Raw genomic sequence first — 27180 nt, 5'->3', positions numbered from 1 at the left:
CTAATGGTTTAGCTTAAAATTTATTGCAGCACTTGCAAAAGACTAAATTATAACCAAATACTTTCCTCCTACCCCTAACAAAAGTGATCAAGATCAGTGGGTCAAGCATAAGTGAATAAGGAAGCCCATGGCAGAGCAAAAGTTAGGTAAGTCATGGCTCGAGCAACCAGTAGCAAATAGAGCATCGGAACCAGAGGGAATTTTATGTTCCAACTCTTGTTACCTGCATCTCCAGTGCCCACAGACATAGCAAAAGAGGTTAAAGGTTTAGGAACTAACTCTACTGGCTTTTTGTGCAATTTATTCCTTGCAAGAAATATAAGGTTCAAAAGATTACATTACAGGAAATTATACAAATCCTACATTCCACGACTCCTCTGAACCATACTTCAGTAAAACCAAGAGGCGTTTACTACAGTCCACAAGCAAGTAAAACACTTGCTAAACCCATGCAAGGAAGGCAAAATAATAACAGCACTTTCAAAATGACAAAATAAATATAGTATTCAGAGAATTGGGTTTCATTCACTAGAGGAAAATGCACATGAAATATTGAAAATGACTTACATTGTAAAAAAGGGTAAAGTAATATTGTGAAAAGAAAATTACCCCAATCCTTGGAGAACAATAAATCTACATTGTACATAGAACTATACTCTGTTTTTTTCCATCTGTCCATCCGCCTGTGGTGTTTTTGTATGGTAACACTGCGTCCCGGGCTTTAAATAGTTACGGTATGTTAAGTTTTACGTAAATAAAAGGATATCTGGGTGTACATTTGCAACTGAAAAGTGTTTTAATAATTTGCAGTATGCGAAGTACACCGTTAATATTTGAAATAATATATTATTATTATTGTTGAATGTAAGCTGAATGTAAATACGTATCTAAAGCCCAGGACGCAGTATTACCATACAAAAACACCACAGGCAGATGGACAGATGGAAAAAAACAGAGTATAGTACATGAGTGATAACAAAAATCCACATGCAACCCAATAACCACTACTTACACCAATACCATTTACTCAATTTAAGATGGCCTAATTCACTATCTACCCACATATCACAGCAAATACAACCACAGCCTTTATCTGCAGCTTAAAATGTCCTTTGTAAGAAAAATAAAATTACTATTGTACAAAGATAGCATCAATGGTCACTATATAATCCCAAACTATATTTTCTTATTTCTGCTAAACTTTTGAGTACAGGAACTAAACTATGAGAAAGACTAATTTCTTGGCCATTCCACATTATATGAGTTGGAGGTTCAGTGTCTCCATTATGAAAAATAAAATCCTTTGAAAGCTGTATAGACAGCTGTGATCTCACCAATCCTACGCTACCAGTTTTCTCAGGACCTGGATGATACACTCGGCCTGTATCTATTTCCATCAATAGTTCTGAAGGCTCAAATGGTAGAATCATGGTATCACCTGCATTGCCGTATGCCAAGTGGTCTTCAGAGACAGATGAAACTGATGGTTTCTGGACCTGAAAAAATAACTGATCACCATTTGGAAAAAGAAACACCAAATTTAATTAAAAATTAATATTTACTAAGTAAAACATACTTGATCATCATGAAACAAAGTATATTTAAACCACACAGAGCTTCATAAGATTTCAGAGGTTATTTTGGGCACTCATTCTCAATAAATCTTGTGAAATTAGTCAAAATACTGAATGACTAGCCCTCAAACTTGAGATCTGAATATACATGGACTACTAGTGCAATTTTCCCAGAATACTTTCAATCTGAATTAAACTCAGTAGGGCACTACTGTGAATTTTAAAAATTTGTCGCATCACAGAGAAGTATGATGGACATAGTACACAGAAAAATCACTGTATATTCACTTCGTTCACTTACAAATATAGTTTCTTAGAGCTAAATTTTGGAAGTCTGGTTAAATCAGGTTAAATCTATATTAACCTCACAAATTGTGAGTTTTATAAAACTATCAAACTAAAATCACATGTCAAATATTTGTAAGAAACATCAACTAAGTATATTTATGTAAATTTCCTTGCAAATTACCACCTAAATGTCGACCTTGGGGGAGTAAAAATGATCTTATTATTCAGAAAATATAAGAAGTTTATGTGAACAACTATTCAATAGCTATTCCAACTGGAGATATTTGTAAATCATAAGATTAACAAAAATAAAAAATCAGAAGCTTATCTACGCAAATAAACGCACGAGCCTACATAGCATACTTCAAGACAGTATACTATATTAGTTTTCTGCAATGAGGCTATCTAGCAACTAACTTTCATATACAGATTCACCTACAAGTAATATAATCAACTTCCTTACATACTACAGCATCAAATATTGAATTGGAAGTACTATTTCACTCACTTAGGATTAAATACCATTTACGTATTGTGTGTAGCTTTAAACATGAGATTACAGGCCTAAGAAATTTCTTTTGGTAAAATCAACTTCACCCCTAAAAAGTACAGGTGAGATAAAGGTATACATACAAGAAAAACTCTACCTAAAAGTATTTAAAAAATATGATTTTGTGCAAATTAAAGAATTACCTATCTCCTGCAAACAGTCATTCAAATAAAGTGGAATAACAAGACAACCAATTTACATTTCCGGATCCTTCAAATAAACACCATATTCTTTGGAAGCTTCAATTTTCAGGTTATTGGCATGTTAAAAAAACAATAGATGGAAATAACATCTCACCCATATACAGGAAGTGCAATATGAACAAGACCATAAACCTTATAGCAAGAGAATGTGTGGCATTTGCACAAAACCAGTACAAAAAGAGGCATGATCCAATAGCAAAAGTCTTCCACTGGAGGCTTTGCAAGACACACCAGCTAGCTTGCAGTAATAAGTGGTATGAACACCAACCACAGGGAGTGATAGAAAACGATTAGGCAAAGATCCCCTGGGACTATGGTATCAGAACAGATAGGGTGATACGTGCCAACAGACCAGACGTGATGTTGATTGACAAAATACGTAAAGAAGAAAGTATCACTCATTGAGGTCACAATACCATGGGACACCAGAGAAAGAGAAAAAATTTACAAATATCAATACCTGAAAATAGAAACAAAATGGATATGGGATATGCCAGTGGAAATTATACCCATAATCACAGGATCCCAAGATCCCTGAAAAGAAACCTGGAAAAACTAGATGCTGAAGTAGCTCCAAGACTCATGCAGTGTGTGCGCTACTAGAAACAGCGCACATAGTAAGAAAAGTGATGGACTCCTAGGGAGGCATGATCCCAAGATCCCTAAAAAGAAACCTGGAAAAATTAGATGCTGAAGTAGCTCCAAGACTCATGCAGTGTGTGTGCTACTAGAAACAGGGCACATAGTAAGAAAAGTGATAGACTCCTAGGGAGAGAGGATGCAACTCAGAACCCCACACTATAAAAAACACCCAGTGGAAGGTACCTCCAATATTCTAATATGGTAACTACCCTTATCATAATATATATACAACAGAACCTGGAGATAAGGGACAAATACAGGATTCTCTTCATTATGGACATGGCATCTAGACTGATCATGATGGAATGATGGATTAACTATGGGGCCAGTATTACTAAACAAAGAATCTTGTACATACATCCTTAGAAATTACTGTGCATGCATGTTTCCTCTGCCATTAACTCATGCACCATGTTATCCTAAAATTATTGTCAACACAGATGTTCATACCTTTAAAATTGTTTAAATTTCAATATTTTGACTTTGCAATGGTTTGTAAATTATTCAAGAAACTGAACTCAAAGTAGCACTTCAACTTAACTAGATACGTTACTTTGCAGGTCTGGCTTTCTAATAAGCAACAATATCTGTTAAAAAACAGACCCTATAGTATTGCCTGCACTTGAATATTTTCTTCATATTTTACAGCTAACAGCAATTCTACATAGTTTCCAACCTAAACTAAACTTTGTTTAACAGTTAAAATTCAGTTTAAGACATTTATAACAAAATTTACCATATCCAAAACGGTAGCATAGCAAAAACTAACCATAATAACGCAGTTGATACAACACAAGTCAGTTAAATTGAGGTGTTATAATGACACTGTAAACTGGAATACAAAGTACAAGCTACTCTAATTATTATATTTAAATTCATAATGAAGAGAAGCAGCAAACTGACCAGTGAGAACAAATTAAGGTTAATTATTTAAACATCAACTGAATTAATTGTATTATGCTGCTTCAACTGTTACACATTTCAAAATTAATTTCAATGAAAATTAGTACAGCTCTGGATTAACCAGTATTGCACCTACGCTCGCTTTTTTTTAATGTAGGTACACTCGAGAAGAAAAGGGAAGATACAGTTTTCACTAGCTTTTGTTCATCGAATTTCTCATTTGTTTTTACTGAAAAGACATCGCTAAATTTACTCTAGAATATGAATGTACACTGCAAATTATATCATATAAGTTAAAACTGCAAAACAAAACCATTCAGATACTTAAAAACATGATATATGTCTGAAGTAATTGGAATTTCTCAGATGGATTCGTCCATAGAGATCTGGTAGATAGAATGTGAATTTCTGATTGTAGTACTATGTATCACAACGACAATATTTACTCATTTTCCTTCATGAACGGGGATATTATTGCATCATCGTAAGTGGTGAATGCAATTATTTTAGTTTCTACAAACTCATGTTTGTATTCCAAAGCAATTAAAGTTAGCTGACGTCAATGGCAGCCAATGTTGCGACGGCTAAGGTAGGTTGAGCAAATCTAGTTGCATCCGCAAGAGCGTTTTCTATGATGTGAGGAGGAGCCCTAGAACTTCGAGCAGGAAAGCACGAGTCACTGGATACTGGCTTACGTAACGGATTTCACACTTTGATTTGACGTTGACATGGATTGAATACTAGTTGCTGTTTACAAAGCTACTGTCTTTAAACATAAATCTTTATCAAGGTTAAAGTAGCATGTCAGCTCAAAAGATTTTCTGGCTATATGCTCCCAATACAAAACAGTTCGTAGTAGCCTACAGCCCTACACGACTGGATTTCCTTGCCGCGAGGCTGAAAGATCTCCCAACACATTAGCATTTTTTGCACAATATAAAACTTTAATTGCCTGTGCAATACATATGGAGTTATTTGTGGTAATAAATATTTTTACTTAACACAGCTTTTTTCGGGAATGATTTGTGGATGAAACCCGATTTTCAAAAGTACAGACTATATCAAGAGAGCAAGAATGACCGCAGCCTGCGTCTAAAATTTTCCACATCTTTTTACAATCTTTTAATGTTACGGCAACTATCGAATGAAATAAAGATTAGGGTATGAATTTCTTAGAGAATTAACTTGAATAATTCTTCAAATCTTATCTAGCATAGTGCAGCACGATCTTGGCAGTCACATCACCCTGTTTCCCAGGTAGTATCTGTGCACTGAGTCACCGCTCTTTCTGCTGCCTTTCCCCCCGTCACCAATACTATAATTCTCTCTCTCTCTCTCTCTCTCTCTCTCTCTCCACTTCTAAAACATACTTTAAAAATATATATTAGCACTCAATCTCCCAAAGAAAATTTAAGGAAATTGAGTAGTTATAAATACGTAGGCCTAAGCTTTCACGTAAGCAGATTTTGCTCTCTCTCTCTCTCTCTCTCACATTTGAAAAAATATTATCACTCAATCTCTCAAAGCAAATATAATGAATTAAGTATCTCTACAGATACCTATGCTAGCTCTCTCTCTCTCTCTCTCTCTCTCTCTCTCTCTCTCTCTCTCTCTCTCTCTCTCTCAGTTTTGAAACATTTGAAAAAATATCACTTAATCTCTCCAAGTAAATATAATGAATTGAGTATCTCTATCGCTAGGCTTATGCTTGCGTGCTTTCTCTCTTTATCGTCATAATATTTCATTCTTTACTATATTGTTCCTCATGATTTCCACAAGTACTGCCCAAATTTTAAAACACTTTCTCTCATTGTTTAAGATCCGCCTTCAATTACGTATGAATTTTATGTGTTTAGTGTCAAACATTACGTACTTATAAATAAGGTTTCACAGTAGGTTTTAAGAAAGGATGATCGATATTCTACCCTGAACTGACGTTACCAAACCAACTTTAATGAATAATATAGAGTGCTGTTTCTACATTCAAGTATAAATGATTATAGGACCTCTACAGAATCTTTATGGTGTAAAGTTAGTGGAAATCTAAAAAGCAACAAACGCTATGATTTTGAAGCTCTGCCCCCTTTCTAGTCGCCAGGTGTGGAATTATTGAACGCTATATGTCCAAAGATTTAAAAGAACTGTATCTTAACTTTCCTTGCCAAGTGTACATCTAGTTGAGAGGATAAGAAAATATACTAAGGAAAAGGAAAATTGTATTGTTCTGCTATTTAACTACCTAAATAATGTAGATGAATATATCAAAAGTAGAAACAGTAATGAAAGAAGGAAAAGTAAAATGAAATAAAATATTTATTAAAAAACCTTTACAAATAAAATTAAAAAACCCTTTGCAAATAAAGTACAATGTACAGACGCCAAATGAAGAATTGGCGTAGTTTCTTAATTCATTGTTCGTTATGGAAATATTGTCATATGCCAGTGCCGATTATTTACTTAACAATAAATAATATTTCCTTTCAAAGGTGCTATACTGAAATAAATTACATTAGAACTGAGTAGACTTATTCAATGTATTAAAGATAATTATTTTGCAAAGTAAGGAAAAATATATACCGATGGGTCCACGATTTATAATTTTATTCTCAACTCTAGCTTTGTGACAGCATACCGAAGATTTTGAAGTTGGCTTTGCTGCCGCTCGAGTTTTGACTCAACGTATCGTACTGCACTAGGGTGTTGTCATTTCGTCTCCTACAGCCGATAAATAATACATCAAGGTGTTAACATTCTTTGAAAACGATGTTTAGTTAAACTAATTTTGTCCTTTGAGCAATAAAATAATTTGCATGACACATTTAGTGGGCCTAAATTGGACTTCTGATTTTTCCCACATGATTTGCCTAGGTCTATTTTCAGCAAGTATACTCTCTCGGATTACGTAATATTAATGAATATTTCCGTCGGACTATATAATAATTCTTAATCTGGCTTTATTTGACCATTCCCGTTATTCTTGTTTTATTATCTATGTTCGCCTTCTTCTTATCCTTTTCATAATTGCTTAACATAATCAACTCAGACCTAGCTATTCAAAGTCAAAAAGCAATCATAAAAAAAAATCAAACGAATATAATTCAGTCTTATTTTTTATCGAATTCCTTGCATTCATCCCGTTTCATTTGGACACCTTGGAAAGCTATGGGAGCCAAAACTCACGAATACATTAAGAAAGGCTTACTTTCCTTAAAGCTTTCTTAGGTTGATCTTTTTGTAGCTATTCATTTCTTCTAAATAGAAATTAATTCAAATTAGTTTCACATGTATACCTACTAGACCTACTACCATAAGCATATTATAAGTAGCTGTAAGGATAAGAAATATGAAAGGTGACGTTCTCGTTTAAGTCTATTTCATAGGTTTTTTTTTTTTTCAAGAAAAACCTACTGCTTTAATCAAGGGTTGCTTTATTACGGGCTGCTCTGTGAGTAAGAGCCCGTGCTGACACAAGGTCAGCTTAATCAAAAACAACAACGGGTTGCTCTTTGACGGCTACAGGGTCTAACACGAGTGTATGCACATATTTTGTGGAATGAAAGATAAAGTTTCATTGAACAGAAAATATTTTATAAACATGCATTTTAAGGCGTCCGTTGTCGGTGAGAGGAATTTTAAAATAACCGTTATCATTACTGATGCTTTCACGAGAGGGAGTTCGTAGTGAGAAATCTGATTTAGTCGCCTGAGATGTAGAAGAGAGCGGAGGTGGCATATAGGAGTTATGGAAGGATTAGGCCGATGTTAATAAAGTATCTCCCAATAAAATGTATTCTTTAGGTTTTGAAGAAAAAAATGCATGCATCATTGGAACCGTTTCCCTCCCTAATCGTGGTATTCACTGGTCACCGATGAAAAACAAAACAAAAAGAGTTAAGCCTAACTGAATCATCTCATCCATCAAAAATAAGTTTGCTTATTCATTAGACTTCTTCATTAGCCAACTATCAAAGACTTCAAGTGTAGATTTAGAAATCATTTCCTCTCCATCTAAAGTATTCATCGGACACCAGTCATAAGCGTAGACCTAGTTATGATCCTGGTTCAGCAATGTCGTGACGAGGCACTAGAATTCAAAGTTCACAAATGAATGTTGCTCAGCAACATTCACACTACTGTATTGTCTTGCTCTCTTGTGGTGCTCCGAGGTGTTCCACCTCTAGGCCCATGTTCTAAATTTTTCCATTCTTTAAACAATTTTATTCATCTACGTATGATTCTCTCCGGTTTATTAAGCTTTCTTGATATCTCTCCAACAGGACCTTGCACCCAATGCAGTGGAATAATTCTCTCGCTCATCGAGGGATGTTTCTTAGACCGATAAATGACACATTGACATTAGATTCCCGTGCACATAACATCAAAAGCAATAGAGTGAGGTCGCCTGGTTCACACTCTTAAGATATCGTTTTTTTTTTTTTTTGTTTTTAAATTTGATAGCATTTTGTGAGATTCCAATGTTTTCTGTAAAATTTAACAAATGGAATAGTTCAACCACCTTCGACTTAATATTGAAATGATAATTTAAGGACTATGTTTATACGATACTACTTGTGCTAGGTGTCTCCTATCTATTTGGTAATGTATATCTATGGTTGTGATATGACGTTTTTTATCACTTCGTTTTGTTCACGTCAATTTTCCTAAATGGAAAAATAGTTTACACAATAACATAACATAATGTTCTAAAGATATCAGTGACTGTTTTTAACGCCATTACACATGATTTCTTCCATCTTTGAAAAGAAAAATAGATAAATAAGGCATGAATCGTGCATCAGGCAGGTGAACGAAAAATTATGAAACTCTGCCACGAGTTTTTTGGCCGACAGTACAATACATAATATATATACACCTTTCCATCTACATGCACTCATCCACTCAAGTCAGCTATATATTTATACTGTACAGTATATATACAAAATATACATCCATCAATAACTCCTCTATTTGCAACCAAAGGGTTTAGAAGTAACTATAGTGGCACATGACTGCCTCTGTGAGCATGTATGTGGTTGTTGCTGTGTGAGAAAAGAACAACAACAATCACCAATATTTTTTTTCTAGTGAACTGCTTTTCCACAAATCTCTTTCAATGGAAGACAGTCAGTCCAGATGTTGGACCAAATAACAATAAAGGAATAGAAGAGAAGCTAAAAATTATTGGTAATATGAAGCAAATCAGTATACTACTGCTAACAAGATGGGGAAGGATGTATTGACAAGAAACTATTGTGAAGAAGCAATAGATCATAATTGTACAAGAAAACAAGGCACAATTGCAGAAATAGAGAGGCTTTTCATATGTTGGATGGAGGACTGATTACAAAAAACTTACAAAAAGTCTACTGCAAATTTCAAAAGAGACTCATTTACTGTAGTATAGCAAAATTAAGAGAGAAGATGAAAATGACAAGAGAAGCTTTACTGTTAGCCATGGATGGTTCCATTTCAAAAAAGATATTCTTGGGCTCATCACTACTGCAGGTGATGAAGTGAGGGCCAAAGCTAATGGTGCTGTAGAATTTCTAAAACTTTTAATAGAAATATGTGAGGAGGAACAATGGCTGCCAGAGCAGTTAGTTAATATCTCAAATGAAGTGTTCATGTTCATACTTGAATTTTGGAGATGAGCAGAAAAAATGTCCATTTCTGTGCTTTGAGTTTTAGAATTTGATGTATTTAATATTAATTAAACATGTTAGTAAAATTTAATCGGGTATTTTCCCATGGATACCATGAAACTACACTTAAGAGGGCAGATGAACCCATTTCTTGCACGATGCCCTAAGGCTTATATCCAGACACAAGCAAAGCTTGTACTGCCTTGAGGGCCATCAAACCACTGAGATCAGACCCAACACTCAGAGCAAAGCATGTTATTGTACATTCACCTTACTTAACCGCATCAGTTATTTAAATTCTATTGGTAGAGAAGCATGTTGTCCAACCTCACCCTCCACGTTTTATGAGCAACAAAGTTTGGTTTTCAAAGCCATGCAAGGGTCATCAACAAAAGATTTGTGAAGAGTGAGTAAAGAAGGAAAAATGGAGCAAAATAACAACTGCTAAGCTAATTTAGTTCGCAGCAACTACTTGGGGCCAAAACGACGAGTTGCTTCCTGAAACAACAATCCAATGTCAAGGTGCTAGGCTTCTGAGGGGCTCTTAGCATACAGCCTCAAACTCTAAGTACGTACAGTGCTATAAGATTCAGAAAACAAAAAAAGGCAATGATAAAAAGTGTTCAGGGGGCGATAAAATACAGACTTTGGGCAGGTAAGTCCTTTGATCAGGTAAGTGGTTCAATGTTTATCTATTAATCAATCTTTTCTTGCTGTTTCTAATCTGGCATATTCATCTGCATTAGTTTACATCACAGACCTTTGCTTGATGTAACATCACACACCTTTGCTTGTTGTAAAATAATATTGCTTTAAATTATTTCCATCATCATTTTTTCTAATTTAGTTTCACTCTATACTGCTTATGAAGTAGCCATAGTAAGTTTATCATCAACATCATCATTATTAAGAAAATGCACCCTATTCATATGAAACAAGCCCACAGGGGCAATTGACTTGCAATTCTAGCTTCCAAAAAATATGGTGTTCATTAGAAAGAAGTAACAGAAGGTAATGGGGAATACAGAAAGAAGAGATCAGCTATTAAAAAATGAAAAATGAGTTAAATAGATAATATACATAAAAATGTAAGTATATTTTTCATATACAAAGAGAATTATATTAAGGAGCAATGCATTGCATCATTGCTTGAACCTCAGAAGTTCAAATTGCATGACATCCTCAGGAAGTGTTCCACAGTCCAACAGAATGAGGAATAAAGGACCTCTGGAAGTGAGAAGTTGGATAGCAAAGCATATTTACTCCATATTATTGGTGCTGCTATTCAGAAAGTCTGGTTTTTCAGCAGGAAATGAGGATCAGGGATCGATTGAAAATTTGAAAGATCTCTTAAAATACAGCTTACAAAAATTTGATTTAAATTCTGGCTGACATCCACATGAAAGAACAGTATTCTAGATAATTCTAGTTTAATTGTGGAGTAGTGTCAGCACAATCTTACCCAAGTTGATTTTGAAAATTTTCCGTTATGGTCAACTAAAATTAATAAAATTAATGTTGTAAACTATTTTACTAAATAGCATGTTTATTATTAACCAAATTAACTTGAATTATGTAGTGTTATTCAAACTAATGAGGACTAAAAAGTCACTCATGTAAATTTAAGATTACATTCCTTGAAAAGAAAATCATAAGCTTAATAAAAACAAAGGAAAACAAAACTTGCTAAACTTCAAAGAATGAACAGAGCAAAAGGTATCAAGCTCTCCTAAAATCATGGGAATGCTTATCTCTAAGTCTGGAAATTCAGACATCCACAAAAGAAAACCATGAAATATAAAGATATGGAAATGGAGTTAGGAACTCAATTGCTAAACCTTATCAGAAAGTTGATAGTCTTAAGGATTAAAAATATTTTTGTCTGTCATACTTTGTTGTATGTCAGTGAACAGGGTGCCAATAAAACATCACTAAGCAAAATTAACAGAATGTCTATAAAACTTACCAAATGAGTAAATACAACTGGTAGGTCATCACAGCGGACATAATTTCTTTCTCGGCCACAAGGGGATAAAAAAGGAAATTCTGGATATCTAGAAGTCTCATTCATTCTTAGACGACTAAAGAAAAACTGCAGGAACTTCTTTTCTGGAATGTAAGAGGAAATGAAAAATTTCATGCTTTTACAAACTTAGCAGCCATTAATTTAAAAGCATAAAAATAAAAATATCTAAACAAGAAAGACAACAGTTAAACTCCTGAATAAAACATGAAAAATTAAAAAATACTGCTGTAAACAAATGAAACAATACAAAGCTACATACAATCCCAGTAGGGTGCCATAAGTTAGTGTATACCTTGCATGGAACACTGTAGTATACAGTACTCAAGGTCTTGGCAGCATTCCCTCAGTCACAGCTTCATTGCTTTTTGCATTTAATTTTCTTCTGTTCATTTTGGTTTCTTCTACTTAGCTGACTCTGGTTTTAATCTATCTCCATCATTTACTTCCAATCAAAACCATATCATTTAAACAGAGCTAGGTCTAGAAACGTAGTCTAAATCTAGAAATTAACATCAGGCTGAAGTTTACAATAGCAGAGAATGCCCTTAAACACAGCAAAGGCATGAAAGGGGTAGACATAATTCCTGCACTAGTAATAAAATAAGTGATTTACCAACAAAATCATCCTGATCAGAGTTATGTGTATAAAAAATCAATCACTACCTTCCCAAATTCAAGTCAAAAATACCAAGTTAAATTTCCTCCAGTAATAGAACTATATCTCCTCTTTGGTAATAAAGAAAATGAGAAAGCCAGTAAAGCAGCCAAAGCTGCAACTACTATGACATGATCACAAACAAAAATGACAATTTGTCGAAAATTGCATTTTTCCTAACTATACAAACCTGAGGTCCTTTAACAATAGGAAGTAGCTAGCGGCAGCTGGAACAGTCGTAAGCTTCGAACAAGGGGTTGAAACAAAGGGTGATGAGATAGAACAAAGTAGAACGGAGTTAACTGCTTGTCCGATCGTCGCGCGCCGCGCGACTGGGAGGTAAACAAACCACTTTTGCTTTTGGCCCATGCAAAATACGCAGAGTGAGGGGTGGCATGAGGAGGGACTATATGTAAGGACCTCAGGTTTGTTCCGATACGTAATACAAACCATCGGTCCTTTAACAATAGGAAGACTCACTTCTTGGTGGGAGGAATCTGAGTCTTTTAGATGAACAGACTGGTGTTCGTCCATCCCTGGAATGCCTCCCTGGTCGTAAGAGCGTAGGGAAGGGATCCAAGCCTCATGTCCTATTGGTATCGGGGTGTGCACCGCAGGGATCAATGGTCAGACCTCTGGGCCGAGTACTAAGAGAGAGGCAAGCGGTATCTCTTCGTACCAGCATTGTAAGAACTTTTCCCTGTACATGAGCAAATATAAAGTCATGGGTTTGTCTCATGTAGGCATCCACTTCCTCCCCCTTGTAGGAGAAAGTGGTGGATATACACTCCTATCCCTAGTTAAAGGGATAGGATGGAGCTCGGTCGAGTAGCTTACCTGCATCTGACACCCTTCCAGAGTCGGTGGTAACGACCGTATCCCTCTGCCCACAGGTAGAGGTAGAGAAAGATGGTGAAGAGAAGCCAGTCACACTCTCATTTGCACATTCATTCTCCCAGTCATACCAGGAATCGATGCTGTTCTGCCTGCTCGGGTGCTGGGTAAGCTTACACGTGTTGAGCAGCCACCACAGGTCCCAAGGAAAAAGTATCCAAGGACTTGTGGGCAATATCCCGAAGGTAGAAGGATGTGAAGGTGGTCTGGTTGGCCCAGACACCTGCCTTCAGGACCTGCGCCACGGAGAAGTTCTTACGGAACGCTAAGGAGGGTCCGATACCTCTGACTTCGTGGGCTCTCGGTCGGAGCGTAACGGATGTCGTCGCTACCATCAGCCTCGTACGCTCTCCTGATCACCTCACGTAGCCAGAAAGAAAGCGTGTTCTTGGAAATTCTTCTTTCTTGGTAACCCCAGTGCTAACGAAGAGGCGTCGACACTCAGGCCTGAGGTGTCGAGTTCTCTTCAGATAGCGCCGTAGCGCCCTCACAGGACAAAGCAGCATCTCATCCGCATCGTTATCGGTGAAGTCCAGAAGGGAGGGGATCGTGAAAGACTCGAACCTGTCGTCAGGGATCGACGGATTCTGAGTCTTGGCTACGAAGTTCGGGACGAAATCGAGCGTCACAGATCCCCAGCCTCTGGTGTGTTTAACATCATAAGAAAGACCATGTAGTTCCCCTACTCTCTTCGCCGATGCCAGGGTCAGCAAGAAGGGGGTCTTGAGGGTCAGATCCCTGTCTGACGACTCTCGGAGTGATTCGAAGGGTCTTCGAGTCAAACTCCTAAGGACGAGAGTCACATCCCACGCAGGGGGCCTGAGTTCCCTGGGTGGGCAAGACCTTTCGAAGCTCCTCATTAGCAAGGAGATCTCGAACGAGTTCGAGATGTCCAGTCCCCTCAGTTTTAGGACGAGAGCCAGGGCGGCTCTATATCCTTTAACTGTGGGTACTGAGAGGAGCTTCTCTCGGCGAAGAAACACGAGGAAATCCGCTACCTGCTGAAGAGTGGCTCTGAGAGGAGACAGACCCTGTCTACGACACCAACCACAGAAGACGGCCCACTTCCCCTGGTACACAGCTGCAGAGGACTGTCGGACGTGTCCAGCCATCTCTGTTGCTGCGCTACGAGAAAAGCCTCTCGTTCGCAAGAGATGGTGGATAACAGCCAGCCGTGAAGTTGAAGGGACTGGACTGCTTGGTGGTACCGTTCTACGTGTGGCTGGGCTAGAAGGTTGTGCCAATGTGGTAGCTCTCTCGGTGCGTCCGCAAGAAGAGCCAGCAGGTCCGGATACCAAACGGCTTGAGGCCGTTTGGGAGCCACCAGGATCATTCTGAGATTGGGGAGTGACCAACGCTCGACTGATCACTTTCCGAATCAGACAGAAGGGAGGAAAGGCGTAGGCGAAGAGGTTGTCCCAGGGGTGTTGGAGAGCGTCCTCTGCAGCTGCCCATGGGTCCGGCACGGCTGAAAAGAAAACTGAAGTTTTCTGTTGTGCCGGGTGGCGAACAGGTCTACGACCGGTCGCCCCCACAGGTTGAAGAGCCTTTCCGCCACGTCTTGGTGTAGAGACCATTCGGTCCCTATCACCTGATCCCGATGGCTGAGCTTGTCCGCTACTACATTCCTCTTGCCTGGAATGTAGCGTGCTGACAGCTCTATCGAGTGAGCCGTGGCCCCACTCGTGCACCTGCACCGTCAACTGATGGAGCGGAAGAGACACTAGCCCCCCCACTGCTTGTTGACATATGCCACTACCGTGGTGTTGTCGCACATCAACACCACTGAGTGTCCCACCAAGCGGTCCTGAAATTCTCGGAGAGCGTTGAACGCCGCCTTGAGTTCCAGGACATTGATGTGAAGGTGCTTTTCGTGATGGTCCCACACACCTGCAGTCAGCAACTCCTCCAGGTGTGCGCCCCATCCTCGGTCGATGCGTCTGAGAACAGAAGCATCTCCGGGGGGGGGAGTGCGTATGGGCACTCCTCTTAAGAGGTTCTTGTCGTTCGAGCCACCAGGCTAGGTCCTGCCTCACCTTGTCCGTGAGAGCCACGGGAAAGTAAGGAGGATCCTTGGCCTGAGACCAACTCTCCCTTAGCCTCCACTGGAGAGACCGCAGGTGAAGACGCCCGTGAGGGACTAACTTCTTGAGTGACGACAGATGGCCGATCACGACTTGCCATTGCTGTGCTGCCTGTTCCTGCCGAGACAGGAACCGGCCGGCTGCCTCCCTGAATTTGCTGATACGCAAGTCTGCGGGAAAGACCTGCCCTGCTACCGTGTCTATCAGCATACCATCTTCTGCTTGGGTTCGAGATCGGACTTCTCGTAGTTTATCACGATCCCCAGATCGCGACAAAACTTGAGGAGTCGATCTCTGTCCTGCAGCAACTGCGAGCGGGAGCTCGCCAGGACTAGCCAATCGTCGAGATACCTCAGAAGACGTATCCCGTGCGAATGGGCCCAAGCTGACACCAGAGTGAACACTCGCGTGAACACCTGTGGGGCGGTTGAGAGACCGAAACAAAGTGCCCTGAATTGGTACACCGTCCCGTCGAAGATGAAGCGTGGAGGTACTTTCTGGAGGACTGATGGATGGGTATTTGAAAATACGCGTCCTTCAAGTCCACTGAAAGCATGAAATCGTTCCCCCTGATCGAGTCGAGCACCGAGCGTGCCGACTCCATCGTGAACCGCGTCGTGCGAACGAAGCGGTTCAGGGGAGAGAGGTCTATCACCGGACGCCAGCCCCCCGATGCCTTTCCTCCACTAGGAAGAGGCGGCTGTAAAAGCCCGGTGACTGGTCCTCCACGATTTCTACAGCTCGTTTCGCCAGCATGGTCTTGATCTCCTGTCGAAGAGTGTTATGTCCTTTGTGATCCCCGGACATAGGTTTGTAGGTGGACCGGTTTGGAGATGAGGGGGGGCGAGACTCGAAGGGTAGTAGATATCCCTCCCGAAGGACGTTACTACTATCCAGTTCTCGGCGGCCGTAGCGCTGCCAACGTTGCCCAATGGCTCGCCAGGCACCCCCCCACTTCCGGCAGCAGGTGAGGGGAACGCCGTCCCTAGCGTTTCCCTCCTCGTTTCGACTTCTTCCCACCACCTCCTCGGGGGGAAAGGAGGGCTGGGAGGAGGGCTGGTTACGGCCTCCTTTAGCAGACGTCGAAACAGCAGGAGTCTTCGCACGGGGTTTGGAGGTGCAAACCGTCTTCGCCGCCGTGGAAGCGCAGCTAAGCTCTTTGGCTTAGCCGCAGTCGCTCGAGATTGCCCAGTAACCTTCGAGACTGCCTGGTGAACTAAGCGGTCACTGTCATCAGTGCGCCGCCTTTCCACCGCAGCGTCCACCATCTCTCCGGGAAAGAGAGCTGGGGAACTCCTAATTGGTCCATTGCGAAGCCCGGAGTGCCGCCTCACGCCCGGCCCCGGCCCCTTAGGTCACTCGGGTAAGGACTGCGTCCCTACGTCGAAGAACCAAGTTGGCCCACAGGTTAGCAGTCTGATGGGCGAGCGTAAGAGATCGCTCTTCCTCCAGACTGGCACAGTCTCCTGAAAGAAGTGTCGTCTTCGAGAGCAGAACTCCCAGAGCCGGCCGCGCTACTTTGGATATTGTGAGGGACCACAAATCCAGCCAAGAGACTGCCTGGAATGCTGCCATAGCGGTAGATTCCAGGGCAAGTGCCTCCTGCTGCGAGAACCAGAGGTTCTCCGACAGGAGCTGCTGCAGGGACACACCTGGAGTCAGCCTCGCTAACTCCGGGTTAACCTGTTTCGGCAGTATCGGGTCTTCCGAAGGCACGTAAAATCGCCTCTGACGCTGAGAGGAGGAGGAAGCAGCTTAGAAGACTGTCCCGGATTTTCAGCGGAATCCTCCCGTCCTGAGACGAGATTCTCCACTTGATCCAGGACTGAGTCTGCAAGCTCTGATCGCGGTAACCCCATCATCATTTTGGGTTCCCTCTTAGGACCCCAAAATGACTCGAGACCGGGACGTGGGCTCTGCCAGGTGGTAGCGGCGATCCTTCCGCAAGGTCAATTATGCTGACGAATCAGCTTAATGACCTCTGCAAAGTTCCTCTGTATCTCGGGAGTGACTGCGTCTTGCGGAGTAGGACCGTCCAGTCCCTCCAGCAAGAACAGATCCCGTGATACTCCTCCTTCAGAAGGAGGAACAGCGGCAGACCCCTGACGGTCACCTCCAACTACTTGCGCGTATGTTCTGGCGTCGGTCCTAGAACCGTACCTGAGCCATACGGCGTCATAGCGGGATCGCGAGCGCGCACCTCTCGCGATCACTCTCGGGTACCTCGCTCCTCCCGGTGTAGCCCGAGGAGGTTGAAGGTACGGGAGAGCAGACCTGACGCTCCCCCCTCGCTCGCTGGCAGGACCAGCGTGCGTGGAGGGCTGCTGCTGATCGTCAACCCGCGGTGGTGATCGAGCAGCAGGCCTAGCCATTGAACCGCTCGCCTGGGGCGAGTGGCTCGGCGAGAACGTTGACGCTGATCTCTAGGCTTCAGGCGGAGGGCTTGTTGCTGGTTACCAGTCTCCTGCCCGGTCCCTATGGGCGAGCGGCGGTCAGGTGACCTGCTAGGCTCTCGTCGCGGCGAGACCGGCCAGCGTCCTCTCGGCGCGTCGAGCCGCTGGTACCAGCCGTGGCTGGTACCGACGGCCGCGTGGGACCCCTTCCTCGCCTCAACCCGTGGCTGGTCAGCGACCGTTCACGTCAACCCTGAGCAGCCAGTTGGTCGCTGCGAGAGCGTCCACTGGCCTGGGCGAGAGTCGTGTGCACGACTCTCGCCAGTCTTCTGCTCCGCACCCCAGTCTTGACGGCGAGCGAGCTCGGGCGTCAAAACTCTATGGCTGGACGGTCTCCCGTGGAAGAGCGTCCACTCGGTACTTCTCGCGACGAGAAGCGGCCGAGACGGAACCTGATTTAGCGGCAGGACGCTAACACCAGTGAGGACGTACCAGCCGAGGCTGGTACACCTCTGGTCCCCGTCGTCTTCTTCTTTGCAGAGGAAGAGACGGGCCCCGTTCCCGAAGGAACAGGAGGACCAGCAGAAGAGCTCCCTGAATGCGCCTGAGCGAGACAGGCCCTTAGAAGATCCCGAAGGAGTCTTCTTAGGGGGGGAGGAGGCAGCCTTCTTCTTCTTCGGCTGGTTAGCCTTAGCCTTAGAAGTCGAAGGGGAAGAGGAGGCAGCAGACGACGAAGAAGACGACGAAGACGACGACGACACCTTCCCCTCCTCTTTTCTCTTCTTTCTTCGCCAGGCTCCGCAGGACAGACGTCAGGTCTTCCATCCAGGAGGGAGCCGGGGCAGTTGCCGAAGCAACGGGGCCCGACTGCCACATGTCCGGAAGAACCTGAGACTGTAGCAGCACCACCAACAGCAGGAGCGACAGGAACAGGTCCAGGAACAGCAGGCACAAGCAGGTACAGCATCTGCAAAAGGAAGGAGCCAGCAGGGAAAGCAACAGGTACGGCAGGCACGGCAGGAACCACAGGATAGCCAGGCGTCCTGTCGTCAGCTACCGTCCTTAAAATCATACACACCTCAATTAAACCAGAAAAGAGGGCTGATACTCAAAGCAAACGACAAAAGCGGGCAGAGCGATGACGAACACGTCCTATCTCCACACGGCCGAAAGCAAAAAGCCGCGCGACGATCGGACAAGCAGTTAACTACCGTTCTCCCCTTGTTCGAAGCTTACGACCGTTCCAGCTGCCGCTAGCTACTTCCTATTGTTAAAGGACCGATGGTTTGTATTACGTATCGGAACAAATTCCTATTTGGGATTATATAACATCTCTAAAACGTCTTCTCTCGCAAGAAACTGACAGTCACCACTCACAGAGATTAGCTGAACAACATGAAAAGAGATCATCAGAGTCTACACAATGAAACTGACCAACAAAACTTAGTAGTATTAAATACTTTACAAAGAACATTATTTACATGAAGTAATGGACTCCATGGAGTCAAATGCAGAGGAATATTCTCACTCCATAGACATCACTCTGTGCAATGGAGCTGAAGGATTGGATGACACTGTACTCAATGTCATGAATGACAGCCGAGTTTCAACAGGGAGTCCTTCACCTGCCACCCTCCTGCCCCGCGCAGCATAGCGCGTCTCTCATTAGTCATCAATAAATGGAATGGTACTGTATATGTATCAAACAATGAACATGACAAACAAATTACAATGAATCAAACCCATGTTGGAATACAGTATCCACCATATCAAATGAATGACACAGAACTAACTTATTCAACCTAAACATTTCTCATGTTCACTTTACATAATTTTTTTGTTGCCAAAAATTAGCTAATGTATAATTTTTAAGGCGAGATGAAAATACTCTGCCTACAGAATAAAACTAAGCTTTTGCAGCAGATATTTCATAGGCCATTCCCAACTTTATCAATCACAGACTGCTGCAATCTGGAATCATGTACTTAATTCATCCTAATAACAAAGAGAGGTCAATGCCAAATGGCAACTAGATGGAAAATCCTCTCTTCTTCCTTATTAACCCTCTTACGCCCGAAGCCCAAAAAATCAAAAACCTCTCCTGTATGCCGGCGCTGGTTTGGGTGAGCGCGGAAGCGGAAAAAATTTTTTTTAAAAAATTTTTTTTAAAAAAATTTTTTTCACAGCGCGCTTAGTTTTGAGATTAAGAGTTCATTTTTGGCTCATTTTTTTTCATTGCCTGAAGTTTAGTATGCAATCATCAGAAATGAAAAATAATATCATTATCATATGTAAATAATGCGATATATGGTAGCGAAAAAAAAAAAAATCATAGATAATTGTATTCAAATCACGCTGTGCAAAAAACGGTCAAAGCTAACGAGTTACTTTTTTTTCGTGTTATTGTACACTAAATTGCAATCCTTTTGATATATAATACATAGTAAAACAATAAAAGCAACACCGGAAAATATTATCACAAAATGATGTACGAATTCGTAACGCGCGGACGTAAAAAAATGTTATTTTCAAAAATTCACCGTAATTCTAAATATTGTTCAAGACACTTCCAATTTGTTTCAAAATTTAAGACAAATGATTGAATATTACGATACTCGCAAGAGTTTTAGATTAGAATTGCAGATTCGACCATTTCGGACAAGTTAAATTTGACCGAATGTCGAAATTTTTATATATATATTTTTTTTCATATGCACATATTTCGGAGTTGAAAAAAGCTACAACCTTCAATTATTTTTTATTGTATTTTCCATGAATTTGCGCACATTTTGATATATGAAACTCTATAAAAAGGCTAATATGAAAAGGAGCAAATATTAGGATAATGCGATGTTACGTATTTCGGAGACTTGCGGCCGCGAATCGGCGCGCGGAGTGAGGTAAATATATTATTCAAAAATTCACCATAAATCACAATATTGTTTTAGAGACTTCAAATTGTTTCAAAATGAAGAAAAATGACGGAATATTACTAGGCCGTAGAGTTTTAGCTTACAATTGCGTTTTTCAACTATTTCGGTGGTCAAATTTGACCGAACGTGGTTTTTTTTCTATTTATCGTGATTTATATGCAAATATTCGAAAAAGAGAAAAGCTACAACCTTCAATAATTTTTAGTTGTATTCTACATGAAATTGCGCACATTTTCATATATAAAACTTATGTAACAGCTAATTTTAAATGGTGCAAACATTTCGACAATCGCACAAAAAAAATTCTGATTTTTTTGGAAGAGTTACCGCGCGAACGTAAGGAAAATGTTTTTTTTTTTTTTTCATAAATTCACCATAAATCGAAGTATTGTGCTAGAGACTTCCAAGTCGTTGCAAAATGAAGGTAAATGATTGAATATTACTAGAATATAAGAGTTTTAGCTTAAAATTGCGTTTTTTAACCACCATTTCGGTAGAGTCAAAGTTGACCGAAAGTTGAAATTTTTGCACTTAACGTTATTTATATGAAAATACTTTGAAACTGATAAAAGCTACAACCATGTGTTGTTTTTTTGTTTGTATTGTGCATGAAATTGCGCCACATTTCCATATATAAAACTTTATGTAACGGCAAATTTAAAAGGGTGTCAAACATTAGGACAATCGCACGAAAAAATTTATCGGAAGAGTTATCGCACGAACGTAAGGAAAAGTTTTTTCATAAAATTCACCATAAATCGAAATATTGTGCTAGAGACGTCCAATTTGTTGCAAAATGAAGGGAAATGATGGAATAATACTATAATATAATAATTTTACCTTACAATTGCGTTTCTCGACCATTTCTGTAGAGTCAAAGTTGACCGAAGGTTGAAATTTTTGCACTTATTATTTATATGAAAATATTTCAAAACTGATAAAAGCTACAATCATGAGTATTTTTTTGTTGTATTTTATTTTCATGAAAATTTGCGCACATTTTCATATATAATACTTCATGTAAAGGATAATTTAAAATGGTGCAAAATTATGTCAAAGTGACGAAATAATTTCCGAGATGTGTCACTGATACTTTTTAGTGCGATAAGAAAGAAATTTGCGCTTGCGCGCCTGCGTAGCGATTGTAAACAAAACAACGCCTTGATCCGTGAACTCCCAGCATCCCTCAAGGCGCGTGATACAAAAGTTTTCAGCTGGTAGGCCTATAAGTATTTTTCCGGCGAATTTTTAAAAAAATTTTTTGAGCCAACGTATGATTTCGGCCAATCGGCATACGGGAGACATTTTGACTCGACGTTTAATACGTCCAATCGGCGTAAGAGGGTTAAATGATTTTTTACTTTAGCATTTAACATCAGTCCCCTCAAAAGATCCATCCATTGTTAAGGAAATAATGATTAGAACAGAAAGTAACAACTAGTACTATAATTAGGGGAAGTGAGACTTATCAAGCGCAGTCCTATGTAAAATTGAATCTAACTATTCAATAATGTTCACTGCATCATTACCTATAGAACAAGCAAGAGTAGCATAATACATTTTGAAACAGTCAAAATGCAAATGTACAACAATGAAATGTGAGTTGGAGAGGAATCCCGAATACTCGAGATCGAAGGAGAATCCCCCAGAGTCGAACTCTTGGAAACACCAATGAGAGGGGCAGGTAAACAATCTGCTTCACCAACTCCGCATCACACCTTTGACCTCGATAGGTGCCTTGAGATCCTTACGGCGACAAATAGGGCTTGGAGAAGAAGGAGGAGCACTTGCATCATGTGCATGGACAGGGGAAGTTGCAACATGCTCATGATGTGCATGGACGGGGGAGGTTGCAACACGCCCGTGATTCGATGCAGAGGACGAAGCAGCCACTGCAGATTGCACAAGGGAAGATATACTAACACTCTACGAAACACCAACACTCTTGAGAACACATCCGCGTTGTTCCTCCCTCATAAGCGAAGAAAGAGCAAAGTCCTTAGCCTTCCAACGCTTGATATGCCGACGTGGCGTAGAGGAGGAAAAGGGAGAGGAAGACAGCACTGGTTTCTTATGCGATCTCTTCACAGGAGGCAGGGATGAAGCAACACATTTCCTTCCAGTCCTCCCAACTGAAAAGGCAGCCACCTTATCATCCAAAACAGAGTCCAAACCTCTTAAGCACTGCCTGGCATATAACCTCAGACTGATCTGCAAGAGAAGGCTCCAATGACATGGGAGGGAGATGTAGTGAACTGGGCGGCAGGGATGACATCACAGCTGAGAGAGGCAGTGCAGAGGAGACGATGGGAGTGACGTCACAAGTGGTGATGACATCACGGCTTACCCTCGGAGTGAAGGGGAATCAGACGCCACTGGCGGAGGAATACACAGCGACGGATCCTGTGATGTCATCAACGGGGTGTTGACACCACGGCTTCCCTCCGACTCAAAGAAGTGGCAGCAGTCACTGGCGGAGCAATACAAGATGGCTGACCTCTGCTACCCATAGAGACGAGGCCGGGGGAGGAGGAGAGATGGCCTGGCAAGCCTGAGGAGGGGGATAGGTGAGTCCTTCATAAAGTGCGCTAGCAACCCCTCCAAGGATGGGGGATTCCCTAGCCCGAGCGCCTTAACCAAATCGCCGCCATCTTGGACGCCTCTGACTCTGGTAATAAATGAGAATGATGAAAAAGCCTCCCCCTTCCCGGGAATCAAATTAACTCCCGAAGAAGAAGGGGCGACATTACAAACATCAGCCTGGTGGCCTCCCGATACTTCCAGCGACGAATCGATGGAAGAAAAGAAAAGGAGACACAGGAACACGCTACTATGGGGGGTGAATACTGCAGGAGACGAACCATCAGAAAGGAGGTGAAAAACCTTCCCATGAAGGAATAGTTGAAACATGATGTTTTTATAATAAAACAAAGTTTTAATTATACTTACCCAGTAATTACATAGTTATAGTTTTCTGTTATTCGCAGCAGCATAGATTCAAAATTTGCGGTAGCGACACCGATAAGTGTGTAGGTGACACAGTCTGGCCCCCCTCCCCCTAGCGAGAAGGTTAGGAACAACACAGCCAATTAGCTTATTCTGTTTATGCTTATGTCCATCAGCAGGGAGGAAGGAGGGGTCTGATCATGTAATTACTGGGTAAGTATAATTAAAACTTTGTTTTATTATAAAAACATCATTTTTAATTATGCAACTTACCCAGTAATTACATAGCTGACTCCCACATTGACAGAAGGTGGGATAAATGGACATACTCTACTCTAAAATGTTAAGTCATGTAATGAATTAGAAATAGATAAGTTGCTAGCATTGAAACAATGCTTGTTGTTCCTTGTTAGTTAAGAGAGCTTGCAGTAGAGACTGCCTCTGATTGGTGCTCAACTTAACCTGTAGTGGCGCGGCAGTAAAGCCGAGGGTCGCCTCTACTTAAGGGGAAGCCTTGTAGCAAGGATGATTCCAATTGCCCACAAGGACTACAATTTGCCCTTGCCTTGGGCACAGTACCATAACAAAAAGCAACCAGATTATTATGTCACCTACACTCAAGTAAAACCCACAACCCGTCCACTATGTGTCGGGTGCTCTGGGTACATTGTAACCTCTTGGCTCCCTAAACTTCAATCCTTCACTACCAGGTGAAGGTTCAGACAATAGGAGGGAATCCTATACTTTCTTCCTCAATGCCATGGCAGTAATTAAAATTTTCAAGGTACTGCCTAAATTAGCAATTTTCCAAAAATTTATCTTATGCCATGAGAAATGATGAATGATCACACTACCAGTTGGTCGAATGCAAAATGGACGTATGAGATATATATAGCTAATGAGGTAGAGGTTGTACTTAATGTCATTAGCTGCTAACAAGATGTAAATGCTTCTCTTAAATCTGAGTCTCAGAAGAAAAAGACTATTAGGGTAAATGGCAAGATGTCCTAATCCGAGGACGAGACGCATATGTCCTCGCCATAACATCTTGGGTTAAATCTGGTCTGGGTTTCTGGTTCTAGGAAATACCAGACCATCTAGCCAGAGTTCCACTCTTCTCACTGCAATAAAGCACTTCTGACTCTGACAGAACAGGATTTGCACTCGACTGTAGTTGCCGTCCAGAGTTCCTATTAGAAGGAGCTAGTTCTGCTAAAATACAACACAGTGGGAAGATTTTGCTTCTTGCAGCTTAATTAAACCGCCAGGACGTTAAATTTCCCTTGTATGAACTTGTTAGAATTCTGGTGTGGTTCCTGTCTGTCCATAGCAGAAGGGTTCTTGCTGCTTCACAGAGAGAAAAAATGCATTCCTCCCTGTTTCTTGATGTAAGGGAGGGCTGTCCGAGCAGACAGTTACTACTACTTTATTGCGGACCAGGTCCGCAAACTTTCAATAGCACCCGGTAGATAGCCGTCAATTCTTTCAATTGAAGTACCACTGTCTCATGGAATGTCCCCAATACTCTGTCTCCCCAACCTGGATTGGACGTATCTGAATAGAATACCAGGTTGGGGCTCAGAGGAAGAAGGGGCTTCCCTTCTAATAGCCTGTCATCTGATCTCCACCAAGACAGGTCCTCCTTTACTTCAGATGTTGCCTGGAACACAAATGAGTCTGGAAATTTTTCCCTTTCCAGTTATCTTTAGGAAGAGCTGGAGATTCCTCATGTGAAACTGACAGACGACACAAACTGTTCTATAGAGGCTAGGGTGCCCAGCAGGCTCCTCCATTCCTTTGCTGAGCAATCTTGAAGGGCTAGCAAATGGTCCACCTACTGAAGGTACGACTCCACTCTTTGTGGGGATGGAAAAGTCCGAAAGCATCCGAGTCTATCCTCATCCCCAAAAATACAAAATCCAAACAGGAGACTAACTGTTCCTCAAGTTTATCAGAAGTCCCAACTCCTGCCAATGATGGAATTTTCTGCACATCCTCTGTGAACTTCTTCTATGAATGAGACCGAAGAAGCCAATATTCCAGGTAAAGAGAGATTTTTTATCCCGACTAGTTGCAGCCATTAAAAATGGGGGCTAAGCTGAGAGTACTTAAACACTTGTGTGGCTGTTGAAAACCCGAAGCACGGAGCTGTAAATTGGCACTCTCTCTGAAGACGAAACAAAGAAACTTCTTTGAGCCTCGATGAATTGGGATATGGAACTATGCATCGTCCATATCGATGGACACCATCCTGTTCCTTTGATGAAGGAACAAAAAACTGTTTGATTTTTTCCATAATGAATTTTTGTCTTTGGACAAAAACATTCAAAAGTGCTCACCTCTAACAAGGGCCTCAAGCCCCCTGAGGCCCTTGAGGGATTTATTAATAATCAGTTATAAAATCCGGGAGTTAGTAGGCTACTAATAACTATAAGGCATGGCCTTCTTCTACAAGTGACGAAACTTCTCTTGACTGGGCAATAAATGTCTGAAATCTGAATTTCTAGAGTAGGCTAAAGCTATTGGAGAGCTGAATAAGGGTGGAACGCTCTCGAAAAGAATGTTGTAGCCTTCTCTCAACATTATACAATCCAAGGTTCTGCTCCTCTTGCTTCCCAGTTCATTCAAATTGGCGGAACCTTCCCCCTGCAGGTGCCCAGAGGACTGCCTCTTCACTTCTTAGCAGGGTTGGAGGAGGATTTCCTAATGGTTCGAGGGTTGATATGTCCTCTTCTCCCGATCTAGGGAATGACCTAGACCTTCCCTTGCCATGAAAGAGCTGAGTGCATGTGGAAGGAGAAGGGTGTGAGCTAGTAGTGGTAACACGAAAATACTTGGTTGAGTGAGAGAGAGATAAAGTCCGGGGTTCACTTCATCTGGAGTTCAGAAGCTACCCGAATCACTGCATCCTCATGAAAAAGGTGTTTACTATCCAGAGGGTAAAGAGGGGTAGACCTCTGTGTCTGATACACTATTTGGTGGTGAAAAAACATGAGTTCTCTCGTCTTCTTCAGAATGCCCAACATAAAAGAAGACAATTCCAAGGAACTGTCTCGTTAAAATTCCATAAAAATCCTCATCCAGCACCGAACATTCCTTGATCTTGCGGCCCAAAGCTCCAACAGTTCAATCAAGGAAGCCCACTACTACAACCACACGGAAGATAATTTTAATTACATCGCCTAATTCCTGTCAAAAGATGTGATGGTGGGAAATTAAAGTTAACCTATCCCTGTTACCTCATTCAGAAAGCCAAAGGTTAGCTTCCTTCATCGCCTAAAAAAACTAGAATAGCAACTTGGACGAATCTACTTGATTATCTCTAAAAAATGAGGACACTGGCAATGTTGGAGCTACTGGCAAGACAGAGTCAGAGAAATTCACTAGAAAATATCGAAGAGCCGACTTGTAAGTCGTAGGAAGAGTTTCCTTATCTCTGTCTTCTTC

At 41.4% G+C, this 27180-nt stretch overlaps 1 protein-coding gene across 2 annotated transcripts in view; it reads right to left on the bottom strand.

The window, feature by feature from the left end:
• Nucleotides 1–284: 284 nt before the first annotated feature.
• Nucleotides 285–27180, bottom strand: part of LOC135202469 (UPF0598 protein CG30010-like) — a 55302-nt gene continuing 28406 nt past the window's right edge. For both annotated transcript variants that reach the window (XM_064231877.1, XM_064231878.1), the window contains exons 4-5: nt 11769–11911; nt 285–1496 (exon numbers count right to left, since the gene is read on the bottom strand). In XM_064231877.1, coding sequence (XP_064087947.1) covers nt 1152–1496; nt 11769–11911 — 488 coding nt within the window. In that variant the 3' untranslated portion in view covers nt 285–1151. The remainder of the gene's footprint in view (nt 1497–11768; nt 11912–27180) is intronic.

This window comes from Macrobrachium nipponense, chromosome 30 (genome assembly GCF_015104395.2).
Source record: "Macrobrachium nipponense isolate FS-2020 chromosome 30, ASM1510439v2, whole genome shotgun sequence".
Classification (NCBI taxonomy): Eukaryota; Metazoa; Arthropoda; class Malacostraca; order Decapoda; family Palaemonidae; genus Macrobrachium; species Macrobrachium nipponense.
The sequence above is the reverse complement of the archived record's forward strand: the minus strand, read 5'-3'. Positions and strand labels throughout refer to the sequence as shown.